This window comes from Aquarana catesbeiana, linkage group LG09, assembly GCF_042186555.1.
Source record: "Aquarana catesbeiana isolate 2022-GZ linkage group LG09, ASM4218655v1, whole genome shotgun sequence".
Taxonomy (NCBI): Eukaryota; Metazoa; Chordata; class Amphibia; order Anura; family Ranidae; genus Aquarana; species Aquarana catesbeiana.
This window is the reverse complement of record NC_133332.1, coordinates 65,396,448-65,409,716: the sequence shown is the minus strand read 5'-3', so window position 1 is coordinate 65,409,716 and position 13,269 is coordinate 65,396,448. Positions and strand designations below refer to the sequence as shown.

Sequence of the window (13,269 nt, the reverse complement as noted above, 5' to 3'; positions counted from 1 at the left end):
AACTATAGCCCAATACAAAGGGAGGGAGCCGCCTATACGGGGAGGTACCAGAGCTGGGCCAGGTAGGAATGTAGGAGAGAGAACAGATGTGAGGAAACTTGGGGCGCATTCCTGACCCCTGCACTGTGCACATAGCGCAATCCTGACCCCTGCACTCTGTACGTATCGCATTCCTGACCCCTGCACTCTGTACGTAGCGCATTTCTGATCCCTGCACTGTGTACGTAGGGCATTTCTGACCCCTGCACTATGTACGTAGCGCAATCCTGACCCCTGCACTCTGTACGTAGCGCAATCCTGACCCCTGCACTGTGTACGTAGCGCATTTCTGACCCCTGCACTATGTACGTAGCGCAATCCTGACCCCTGCACTGTGTACGTAGCGCATTCCTGACCCCTGCACTGTGTACGTAGCGCATTCCTGACCCCTGCACTGTGTACGTAGCGCATTCCTGACCCCTGCACTGTGTACGTAGCGCATTCCTGACCCCTGCACTGTGTACGTAGCGCATTCCTGACCCCTGCACTGTGTACGTAGCGCATTCCTGACCCCTGCACTGTGTACGTAGCGCATTCCTGACCCCTGCACTGTGTACGTAGCGCATTCCTGACCCCTGCACTGTGTACGTAGCGCATTCCTGACCCCTGCACTGTGTACGTAGCGCATTCCTGACCCCTGCACTGTGTACGTAGCGCATTCCTGACCCCTGCACTGTGTACGTAGCGCATTCCTGACCCCTGCACTGTGTACGTAGCGCATTCCTGACCCCTGCACTGTGTACGTAGCGCATTCCTGACCCCTGCACTGTGTACGTAGCGCATTCCTGACCCCTGCACTGTGTACGTAGCGCATTCCTGACCCCTGCACTGTGTACGTAGCGCATTCCTGACCCCTGCACTGTGTACGTAGCGCATTCCTGACCACTGCACTGTGTACGTAGCGCATTTCTGACCCCTGCACTGTGTACGTAGCGCAATCCTGACCCCTGCACTCTTTACGTAGTGCATTCCTGAAGCCTGCACTCTAAGGATATACATAGTCCTACAGATACAACCAGCCCTTTGAGGGCAACCATACTGCTGATGCGGCCCCCGATGAATTTGAGTTTGACACCCCTGAGCGAGGCAATCAACAGGAACTCTAGCTCTGACTTTATACATTATTCTAGTAGGGTTTGCAAGAACCCAGAAAAGTAAGACTTTGTCAGATGAATTTTTTCAGCACCCTAAATTTAAAGCCCAACTCCAGGCAACTAAAAAGTTATCCTTGTTGTGGGGGCTACACCTGCACTGAAAATGTTAATTGCTTATTTAGGTCTAGGGGATGTAAAAACGATTTACCTTCCCTATCTTCTACTCCTCCCCACTACTAGACTAGTCCCCACAACGTCTTATCCCCTACGATCCAACCATCTATGGTCCTGACATCATCAAAACCAAGGGTCTAACCACTGGTCTAGAGCCTTGCACTGATGATGATGATGCTGTGAGAGTTCACCACCGGAGCATGGAGGAGCACTGTCTGCTAAAGGATCAGGCTCAGTTCACATATATGCAAATCAGATGCATTTTTAATTGCATCTGCTTCCCATAACCTGTGAATTGGACCGGCTTTCAATGAAGCCAGTTCACACATCTATGGGATGGCCGTGATCCGTTTCTGAAAGGGGTCCTGTGTGATTTTTGGGTTCAGTTTAGGTGCAAATTTAGGTATAAATTTGCACCTGAACTTGTAAATAAAACTGCTCCAGACTGCAAACCGCAGCCGGACATGTGTGAACTTGGCCTCAGGTAAGTAAAAGCGCTTCTCCTCTCTCCTAGACAAAATGAGTCAATAACACTTAAAGTGCAGGAGCAGCCCCATTGCAAGGATAATTTAAAGTTTCCTAGAGTTGGGCATTTAAGGCAAAGTGCACCTTTTGGAAAAAATAAGTGCACATTTTTCTGCAAAAAAAAATGCAATTGTTATTCTTTCCCACAGGAGCCGTAAACGGTAGATTTTGGGTGCAATGTCGGACTCCTGCAGAATCTCAGTATAACTGTCTGATCGTACCTCCCATAAGAGCAGACCATTGCTGAAGAGCAGGAAGATCAATGAACTACGAGTGTGAACACTAGTGCCCTCGCAGTCCATTGAGAATTACAAGCTGTCTGCTGCAATGGAAAATGGGAGTTGTAGTTCAATCATCCACAGAACTTATGATTGAATAATTGCCATGGCTGTGTGGGCGAAGCCCCGAACAGCTGCGCTGTTTTTAAATTGTGACAGCGGGTGCGGGAAAACCCGCCGCCCTCTGTCACAAGGAGAGGATGGGGGGGGGGGGGGGGGTGTGTATGGGAGGATACTGCTGGAACTTGTTACACCCTAAATATGGGTGTAATGTGTGTAATATGCTCCCAAAGGTGAACTTCTCCTTTTAAGTTGTTGTTTTGTTGGCCGTTAACTTTCTGTAGAGTGAAAACCTTATTCAGTGGAAAAAAACTTGAGATGCAATCTTGAATGTCATGTTTTATTACCAGGAGAGCCGTGCGGTGTTAACCCTTGCAATAGAGAGTACAGAGAATAAGGTGTTAATGGTTTCCTCCCGAGGCATGTATTCACCTGCAGAGGTAAGGTTTTAAGATTTGTATTTAGTTCTTTTTTATTACAAGGGCAGTTCAAGCTTCCCTCTCCTCCTAATGCAGAGCTCTCCATTCCTCCTAATACACAGGCGTTGCAGAACTCTCACGTACTCCTAATACACAGACATTAGCACGTAATGACCCCTCCATAATACGAATATGAGGACGCAGACCCTTTGCCCTCCTCTTAGTACATTTATGTGGTAGAAAACGCACGGTACTTTAATGCATGATATCAAGATATCCCTTCTTCCTAATATAGAAAACTTCTGAGAGTGCTGACCCTCTTTTTCCTCTTATTACACTAACACGGCTTCCCTTATTAAACTGATGCGGCCCCTTTCCTTCTGATGCACAGGCATCTTACCATAGTATGAGTTATGATTTGCAAAAATAATCCTAGCATACACAACTCTGTAAAGTAACCGAGCTGCAGTGTCTGGGTCCTGAGTGTGGATGGCTCCTCTGTATTATGCAGATGGATGTATTGTATTGCAATGCTTGGATGGTCATGGTGCTGCATTATGCTATCATTTGTATTTTTGGACAGTACTGAGTGGCCTCTAAAGAGTGATGAGATATCTGGCAGTCTCTCAGTCTGCGCAGTAATGCAGAGTCTTCAGATGACCCCAGAGCTGCTCTGCTAAATGGTTCGGAGGATGCACTATGCTGCAGACACTTCTTGGGTCAGTCAATGGTGAGCTGTACAAAATGGAACACTTGTAGAAGCTGCCAAATAAAAGCAAAAATGGAAACATCTTTGCAACGGAGAGTATGAGAACACTGTGGGGTTGATTTGCTAAAGGCAAATAGACTGTGCAGTTGCTCCAGAGCTTAGTAAAAGAGCAGAAGCTCTGCTGACTTCTGTCCTTCAATCATGTGCAAGTAAAAATGCTGTTTTTTTTTTTTTTATATTTTCCTTGCACGTGGTTGGGTATTCTTTTCAAAGTGAAGCTTTACCTCATTTATTAAGCCCTGGAGCAACTGTACATGCAAAGTGCACAGTCTATTTGCCTTTAGTAAATCAACCCCAGTTTGTTCATGTATAATTAGAGGCAAAACTTTTTTTAAGTTTTGGATAGAGTGGAGAGGGATTAGAACACTTGTAAGGTTTTATTCTGCCTCCATTAGGGAGATTCACCCTCTCTATTTGTCTTGGTGACTTTTATCACTGAAAGTGAAAGAAAACCCAAAGGTCACCAGAACCGGAATAAAAGGGTAATCTTCTAGTGGGGACGTCAGTTCTGGTGACTGCCAGGGATTTTCCTCACGTTGGAGAGATTCCAATTGCGGCAATGAGACAGTAAGTGAAAGGACCCCCAATGAGACAGTAAGTGAAAGGACCCCCAATGGGACGGGAAGTGAAAGGACCCCCAATGAGACAGTAAGTGAAAGGACCCCCAATGGGACAGGAAGTGAAAGGACCCCCAATGAGACAGTAAGTGAAAGGACCCCCAATGGGACAGGAAGTGAAAGGACCCCCAATGAGACACGTGGCAACAGGCGAAATAACCCTCCCGTATTCTATCCAAAATGGGAAAAAATGAAATTTACCTTCAGCTATTTTTGGGGCTGAACTTTAGATAAACAGCAATACCCAGATGAAATATGTACATATAACAAAGCTGTTCTACCCGCCAAAGGATTTGTATGTACACTATATTACCAAAAGTATTGGGACGCTCGCTTTTACACACACATGAACTTTTTTGGCAACCCAATCTTAGTCTGTAGGGTTCAGTATTGGTTTGGCCCACCCTTTGCAGCTTCAACTCTTCTGGGAAGGCTGTCAACAAGGTTTAGGAGTGTGTCTATGGGGATGTTTGACCATTCTTCCAGAAGCGCATTTATGAGGTCAAGCACTGATGTGGATGAGAAGACTCGGCTCGCAGTCTCCGCTCGTATTCATCCCATAAGTGTTCTATCAGGTTGAGGTCGAGAGGTGGAGGTCGAGAGGTGCAGGCCAGTCAAGTTCCTCCACCCCAAACTCGCTCATCCATGTCTTTTTTGGACCTTGCTTTGTGCACTGGCCCAAATCATTTGGTGGAGGGGAGATTATGGTGTGGGGTTGTTTTTCAGGGGTTGGGCTTGGCCTCTTAGTTCCAGTGAAGGGAACTCTTAAGGTGTCAGCATACCAAGACATTTTGGATAATTTCATTCTCCCAACTTTGTGGGAACAGTTTGGAGATGGCCCCTTCTTGTTCCAACATGACTGCACACCAGTGCACAAAGCAAGGTCCACAAAGACATGGATGAGCGAGTTTGGGGTGAAATAACTTGACTGGCCTGTACAGAGTCCTGACCTCAACCCAAAAAAAAAAACACCTTTTGGATGAATTAGAGCAGAGACTGTGAGCCATGTCTTCTCATCCACATCAGTACCTGACCTCACAAATGCGCTTCTGGAAGAATGGTCAAACATTCCCATAGACACACTCCTAAACCTTGTGTACAGCCTTCCCAGAAGAGTTTGAAGCCGTTATAGCTGCAATGGGTGGGCCAATTCAATATTGAACCCTACAGACTAAGACTGGGGTGCCATTAAAGTTTGTGTGTATGTAAAGACAGGCGTCCTAATACTTTGGTAATATAGTGTATGTCTATCAGGTACTGAAATTTACAAAGGGTAACAGCACTTTCATGGGGAAAAAAAAAATGCAACTAATATGGCGTATACAATTGCGTCTTAAGTTATATTGTGATTAAATGTTATTAAAAATGTAACTTTCCTTTTCAATCTGCAGCCCTGTAATTTTCTGTAAAATGCAATATGGCTACCCAGAGGTACAGAAAACCCCCTAAAAATGTAATTTCCTGCTTGAGTGATTGGCTCACTGATTTTCCCAGGAGTCTGCACAAAGATGCAAGTCAGATTTTTGGCATCCCCTTAACAAAAATGTCATTTTTGGTGAGATACTCCCAAAGTAAAATCACGTCTAAAGGGATGCAGGCCCTGCCAATTTCCTCATTAGAGCCCTGCAGATGCAGCAGCTGATTTTTAATTATAAAACCACTCCCATACAGGTCCATTTTGCACATAGACACAGACAAACAACTATATTTTTAGAATAACAAAAGGGAGGAATCTGCAACAAAGTTTGTTAAAATCCTGGCAATGTACATTGTTCATCCAGAGGGGAATATTTTTTTCTTGACAAAATTGGAGTCACTCTTTAAGGAGCAAAGTGGTATCCTTCCTCCACCTGCCCAGCCAGCTAACTGGACAATGTAGGAGAAGCAGCTGACTGTTGAGCTCATCCTTCTTCTCACTCTGCTGTCTCCTTCATTGTATCTCCCTGTCTGCATTTTGCTGTATAGGACAAGGCAAGAGGCTGATACAAAGTTAAATTCGTATACTTACACTAGTTGCATTAAAAATACATAATGGTGTACTAATGAACGAATAGGTGCATTTATTTGTCTTTTTTTTTATCTGTCAGGAGCTATGACTCCAGTTGTTGATGCTTTGTCCTAAGCTTCATACCAATAGTACGATTGTCTGGTCAACCTAGAACAGTGACCCTCACTTCTTCCCCGGTCATGTGCCATTTAGGGGTGGTCAGTGCAGTGGCTTGGGTATCTAGGAGATTGGTATATGAGGACGGAGTGCTCAAATCTTTGGGAAGGTGCCCACAGTAAGCAAACACATTGGCTTTTTTTAGGTGCTGTTCCTGTACTGACCATGCATACATTTTTACATCCATTTGTCCCACTAATTTGCAGCATTAATACAACATCCGCAGAACACCATTTATCTTCATATAACTACCATACTGACATCACACAGCTCTGTCTCTGCACATGTACCCAAACTGGTAACCACAAACCAGTCCACCTGGGGTGGACTGTACATCTGGCCAGAGATGGATTGAATCTTGGCTGGTTCAGCAGGGATCTGGTTGTACCCGAGTCGATTCATCGACTGACTTGCATACAACCAGCCTGTTGGATTTTTTTTTTTAGATGCAATTACTGTCGGCAGGTATGGCCACCCACAGTATTCATTGTGTTCTGGCAGCCAGGAAGCCTACCCTCTGGCAGAACACAATATCTCTGAGGGAGTGATTCCCCCATCTGACACTGTTGATGGGGAATCGAGCCATTTTGGAGGGAAAGAAAATCGTATAATCTATGGGCTGCTTTAGGGCACTTTCACACCAAACTCAATTGGATGCATTTTGAACTGCACTCCAAATGCATAGACAGTCCAAAATCAAGGTAATCCTATGGGCATAGTTCACATCGTTAGTTCACCGCAGTTAAAAAAAATAAAAATAAAAAATAGAGCATGCTGCAGGTATCGCGCTACAAGTGTGCTTCAAATGTTCAAATGCACTGCACCATGCCTCTTTAAAGTGTAAGTAAACCCTCTTATCGTTTTCAGCCAAGGAAGCTGCCATCTTTGCCTCTGTTTAATCTACAACTGCCATGATGCTGCACATGTGATCAGTTATGACACCAGCCATTGGATGGCTTGACAGTTTGGTTGAGAGCACAACCAATGGGAGCGTTACATTTCCGGCACGTGCCGGAAATGAAACAGTTTTATGGATGGGTTTACTTCCGCTTTAAGCCCAGCCCAAAAAATGTATTGAAAAATGCACTGCAAACGCAGCACAAAATGCATGCAAAGCGCACTTCAAATGCATGTAAACATGCAGTCAAAAATGCACAGTTATGTGCAGTTTCTGGTGTGAATGGGCCCTTTAAGCCAAGCCCAAAAACGTATTGAAAAATGCACTGCAAACGCAGCACAAATGCATCCGTAGAGCGCTTCAAATGCATGTAAATATGCAATCAAAAAAGTGCAGTTTTTGGTGTGAATGGACCCTAAGAATACCCAGTTCCTCTACTTTTGCTATCACCATTTTGTTGTCCCTAGACCTATGTCTTATACTGTAGTCCTTCTCTCCTGCCCCTCTGATTCCTCACACTGCTGTCCCTACACCTCTACATCTTGGAAAAAATCTCTGCCAAATATCTGACATCCAGCTGTTGATGAATTCAGACCGATAATACACCGGCCATGTTTTTACCTATTCTAGTCCTGGTGGGGTGCCAAAAAATTCATAACATTCACAATGACTGCTGCCTCTTTCTATCCTATCGTATGTAATCTCTGTACAAATCTCTCTCTGCTGGAGTCTATCTTGCTTTATCTCATAACTTATAGATTGTCCCCCGCTGAATTCTGATTACATGGACCATAAACCTCTGTACGTGGTTCCAAGGTAGCCATCATTGCCTGCAATAGCTCATGTCTGTCATTGTGACCCTGAGCAGATGGCAAACAGTCTGTCTCACTGTTCCCTGCTGTCACCTTGCTGCAAGAAGAATGCTTACTCTGGCCTGTGACACCCTGCAGTAGCAATGACAGACTACAATGTCACAGCTACCTTCTGTATTACCCTGCGAAGGGAAAGGCAGACTCCATGTCTTAAAGCTCCTTTCTGGGTCACCCTGCAGTGGCAAGGATAGAATCCATACTATAGTTCCCCTCTTTGTGTCACCCGCAAATGAAGGGGGGTCTGTGTCACCCGGCAGTAGGAGAGAAAGACTCCATGTCTTTCCGTTTGTCTCACCCTGCAATGGAAGGGGTGGAGTCCATATCTCATAATTCCTCTCTTTGCCACCCTCCAGTAGGGAATGGAGAGAGACACCATGTCTCAAAGCTTCTCTGTCTGTCATCCTGTAATGGGCAGGACAGCTCCAGTGTCACCGTTTCCTTCTTCATCACCCTGCAATAAAAGGGATAGACTCCATAGATCATAGCTATGTCACCCTGCACTGGGAGGACAGATTCTTCTTGCTTTTGTCAGTGTCACCCTGCAGTAGGAAAGACAGACTCCATGTCCCATAGCCCCCTTCTGTCAGTGTCACCCTGCAGTGGAAGGGAGAGACCCACACATCTCATAGCCCCTATTTTGTCGGTGTCACCCAGCAGTGGGAGGGCAGACTCTGTCCCATAGGCCCCTTGTGTCGGTGTCCCCGTGCAGCGGGAGGGCAGACTCAATGTCTGACAGCCCCCATCTATCGGTGTCACCCTGCAGCGGGAGGGACAGACGCCACGTCTTAGTCCCCTTGTGTCGGTGTCACCCTGCAGAGGGGGGTACAGACTCCATGTCCCATAGCCCCCTTCTGTCAGTGTCACCCTACACTGGGGGTACAGACTTCATATCCCATAGTCCCCTTCTGTTGGTTTCACCCTGCAGTGGGAGGGAGACTCCACGTCTCAGAGTTCCCTTTTGTCAGTGTCACCCTGCAGTGGGAGGGACAGACTCCATGTCTCATAGCCCCCTTCTGGCGGTGTCGCCCTGCAGTGGGGGTACAGACTCCACATCTCGTAGCCCTCTTCTGTTGGTGTCACCCTACAGTGGGAGGGACAAACTTTACGTCTCATAGTCCTTTTCTGTTGGTGCCACCCTGCATTGGGGGGGGGGGGGGGGGAGACTCCACATCACATAGCCCTCTTCTGGCAGTGTCATCATACAGAGGGAGGGAGAGACTCCACCTCTCATAGCCCTCTTCTATTGGTATCACCCTACAGTGGGAGGGAGAGACTCCACATCTCATAGCTACATTTTGTCGTTGTCACCCTGCAGTGGGCTGATCTAAAACCGAGCTCATGTCTTTCTTCCTCATCACCCAGCAGTGGGAGGAACTGATGGTATTCGTCTTTCCCACTTGTCTCTGCTCCATTTGTACAGATTCTTGCTCTCTTGTGTTAGAACTCGCCCCCCCAGGCAGAGAGAGTGAGAGACAATTTAATAAAATGATGTTAAGAGAATCATTAAAATTGAACAAATAGCTGCAGCTCCCTCTGGCAGTTCATAAAGTGAGCGGGTAGATACGGGGGAGGGGGAGGCGGTGGGTGCGGGGAGCCTGGGGGTTTAATAATGTGTCTTCTACTTCGTGTGTAATACAGATAGCTGGCTTTTCTCTCTCCTTCCAGCTCCAGCAGTGTATTGCCGCTGCCCAGATCTCTGCCCAAAAAATCTTCCAGTTCTACAGGGACTCTGTGAAGAGGAGATATTCCAAATCGTGACCAAGGAGAGCTCTTCAGTTGCATCTTCCTGGAAGGAATCTTTGTACACACATCTGAATTAGCCTTTATTTCCTTATGCTAGAAAGAATTCCCCTGGCCCTTTATTCTTTTTTTATACTTGCTAAGTGTTTTATTTCGTAATATGCTTCTGTCCATGGCTTACAAATCATCTGCCCACATACAGCCCACCTTATCTGTCAATGTGATGAAGCACCAAGCATCCCTTAAAGGAGAACATCGGATACATTTGAATTTGCATATTCTCGGGTTGTGTATTTCTTTGGTTTAAAAGTCAACTTCATATTTAAAGTGGATCGATCAAAATAATCACACAATGCATATGAATCTTGTGGGGTGTTTATGAATAAAAAAAAAAAATACTGTTCCAAACTCTGTCTTAAGACCTAAAACTGGGGTGGTAAAAAAAAAGGAAAAACGCTGCGCTCTGAAAAATAGTTAAAAGAAGCAGCCAGCACTAAGAATCCAGATACAGAAAACAAAATGCTATAAATGTAGTACAGTGCTAAATACATTGAACAAATAGCATGAGGCGAGGAAACGAAACCATAAAACAGTGAAAACAGGTGATAAAGTATACACTGTGCTAATAAGTCCACCAAAATAATCCAATGGGTATCAATAAAGTGTTGTCCTTAGTGATCCGTGATGAAAATCATACAGGTGCAGGAACTGTAATGGTGGACCAGGATACCAGCAGTGGAGGTGCCATGCTCCTCCAAACCAAACGGTGTATTAAAACTGCTTACCAGACAAGGTTGACCACTAGATTATAGATGGTCAAAATGCACATGGGGAATTAAGGTCTCCCTCCGACCATGCTATATCCATCTGATTCCAGTGATACTCAAAAGTAAAATAGAGTGCTCTCATAGTCTAGTAAAATAAAAGAACTTTAAAAGCAAAGTAAGTAATGCACTTACAAGAAGGTGAAGTGTAAAAGCTCAGCATACAACATAAATGGTGTTCCTACGGGCTCTGCTTCGGGCACAAAACCAGCTGACCAATCAAAAGCAAGTAGCTTGATGACGCCGTTCATGATGAAACGCGTAGGGTGTGGCCTTCAACGGTGATGTCATCATGCTACTTGCTTTTGATTGGTCGGCTGGTTTTGTGCCTGGAGCGGAGCCCGTAGGAACGCCACCCCGATGTCCTGAAGCCATTTGATCAGCATAACTTGAGCTAGGGAAATAATCTTTTCAGAATGTGAGGTCAGCAATGGAAACCTCTATACCTTTTAGGCCTCTTTCATACAGGCACTGGGGGGCAATAAAATAGGTGGTTGACCTGCGTTTCTTCCTGGCCCTGAACTGCCCACCTTTAAGTGAACCTTTGGTGACCACGCAGCTGTAATGCTTTGCATGGTGGTGTGGCAATTTTAATTTGTCATTTGAGGTCAACAGGACTGTGCCATATCCTGCTGAATGCCCGCAAACTGCCTTTTAGACTATCCACTGCAGATCACTTTTCAGAGGGGCTGTGGGGACTTCTGACCCTGTGAGAGAGGCCTTAAAGTGAAATTTCACCCCCCAAAGGGAAGCCTCCTCTTCAACTTTTAGACAATTCTTTTTTTTGGGGGGGGGGGGGTTGTTGGGGAGTGAGTACTTGGTTTTGACAAGTACCCACTGCCACTTCTGCCTGGATCGCCTCCAAGTGAAAGTTCAGCCCCTTCAGAAGATGCAGCACAACTTGCGCATGCACAGTGGGGATCCAACTGTGAAGCTGTGAGGAGTCACAGCCAGCTTCCCACCATTAGCATGGAGGCGCCAGGGACCCCAAGACCGGTGACGAACCGGCCTGGGTGAGAACAGTGCTGGATCCCGGTACAGGTAAGTGTCCTTAGTGGGGGGTGCTGCAGAACCTTTTTAATGTGTTGACGCAATCTTTTGTGGTCCAAACACTGCTTACAAGACAAGCTAAGTCAAGTCAAGTAAAAATGTGTATCCTATCCTTCAAACCCAACATTACAGTGTGCTTGGCCGAATTTGGAAGTGTAGACTGATCACCTGCCGAAGGAGGTCTTCCTACCAATCTAGGTCATTCTTATTCCATTTTGCTTCTTTCACATATAAAAGAAAGTTCCCGTCACTTCCAATCCATTATCTCGGAGCTGTGTTGTTTCTCAGCATTTATCCTATCACTTCACAAGAAACTGAAGACATAATTGGTGTAATTGAGGCCTGAGTCATGCATCGAATATCGGAGCAGCGTTCCAATTGTCATATCCACTGTCTGCAGGTGACAGGTAAAGGTTAATTCTACAACACTTCCATCCCAGCTGTCTCCTTTTTCTGTTATATTCAGTATGCCCACTCCTTCACAAACAGCCTCTAGGAGGCCATATTGATTGTTTTCCAGAATCAGTTGTTGGAGCTCGGTGAAAGCATTCCTAATTTAGTTTGCTCTGACATTGACACATTGAAATAAAATGTACAGTTTACTGAATAGTGCAAGGTTATATCATTGTAAATAGTAGTTTTGTACACTGTTATTTTGTGTTGTGACTGTGTTGTTTTTTTAGTACAAATAACGTTTTTGATGTCTGTTGAAATAAAGGAACTATTTTATATCAGTTTGTTTTATTATCTACCAGAACCATTTTTTCAGGTTTTTGCACGTGTTAAAATACACATTTTGAGCCTGAAAATTAGTGGAAATTCCCCAAATATTCTGTACTTTCTGACAGCTGAGACTCTGGAGAATAAAATTGTGGTATTTGCATTTTTTTAATGTCATGTAATATTGGTGCACATTTATCAAACACATATTTTCAGTTAAAAAGAAAATATGCTGACGTTAAAGTGATAATAATAAAATAAAAAAAAACTTTACAAATAACAAACGTGTTATACTTACCTGCTCTGTGCAAGGGTTTTGCACAGAGCATCCCCATTCTCATTTTTCTGGGGTCCCCCTGCAGTGCTCCTGACTCCTTCCCTCCATTGTGTGCCCCCTCGGAGAAGCTCTTTCCCTGGGGGCACCCGTGCGGGCGCGCTCCTGAGTCCTGCTGCTGCATACATTTACACAGACAGCAGGACTCAGCCCCGTCTCCTGTGTCACTGGATTTGATTGACAGCAGCGGGAGCCAACGGTGGTGTTCCGGCAAAAAAAAAAAATTAAAAGGCAGCAGCTACACATACTGAAGCTGCTGGCTTTTAACAATCGGACACTTACCTGTCCTGGAGTGCCGCAATGTCGGCACCGCAGCTGATGTTTCCATCAGCTGTCGGGTGCTGCCGCCGCCATTGCAGGTAAGGGTACCCGGCAGTGTAGCCTTAAGGCTTCACGCCGGAAACCCTACTGCGCATGCACGAGGCCCAGCTCCTCTCTCCTACTGGCCGAGCGACAGGGAGAGGAGGAGGGAGCCCCGCGGTGATGTCACGTGGCCGTGGGCCGGACTCCCAGAAGCGGGAACAGGATACCGGTCTGAGACCAGTGTCCTGTCCCCCCTCCCCACCAAAAGGTGCCAATGGTGGCACTGGAGGGGGAGAGGAGACAAATGAGCGGAAGTTCCACTTTTGGGTGGAACTCCGCTTTAAGGCTGTATTCACACAGTAATACAGAGCTGACGGAGTGATGCAGCT

General features: G+C 45.8%; 1 protein-coding gene across 1 annotated transcript in view; it reads left to right on the top strand.

Annotated features, from left to right (window-relative positions):
* The window catches only part of EXOSC5 (exosome component 5), a 47,306-nt gene extending 35,049 nt beyond the window's left edge, over positions 1-12,257 (top strand). Inside the window, exons 5-6 of the mRNA XM_073598675.1 lie at positions 2,521-2,610; positions 9,575-12,257. Of these exons, the coding sequence (XP_073454776.1) occupies positions 2,521-2,610; positions 9,575-9,667 (183 nt within the window). The 3' untranslated portion in view covers positions 9,668-12,257. The remainder of the gene's footprint in view (positions 1-2,520; positions 2,611-9,574) is intronic.
* The last annotated feature ends 1,012 nt before the right edge of the window (positions 12,258-13,269 follow it).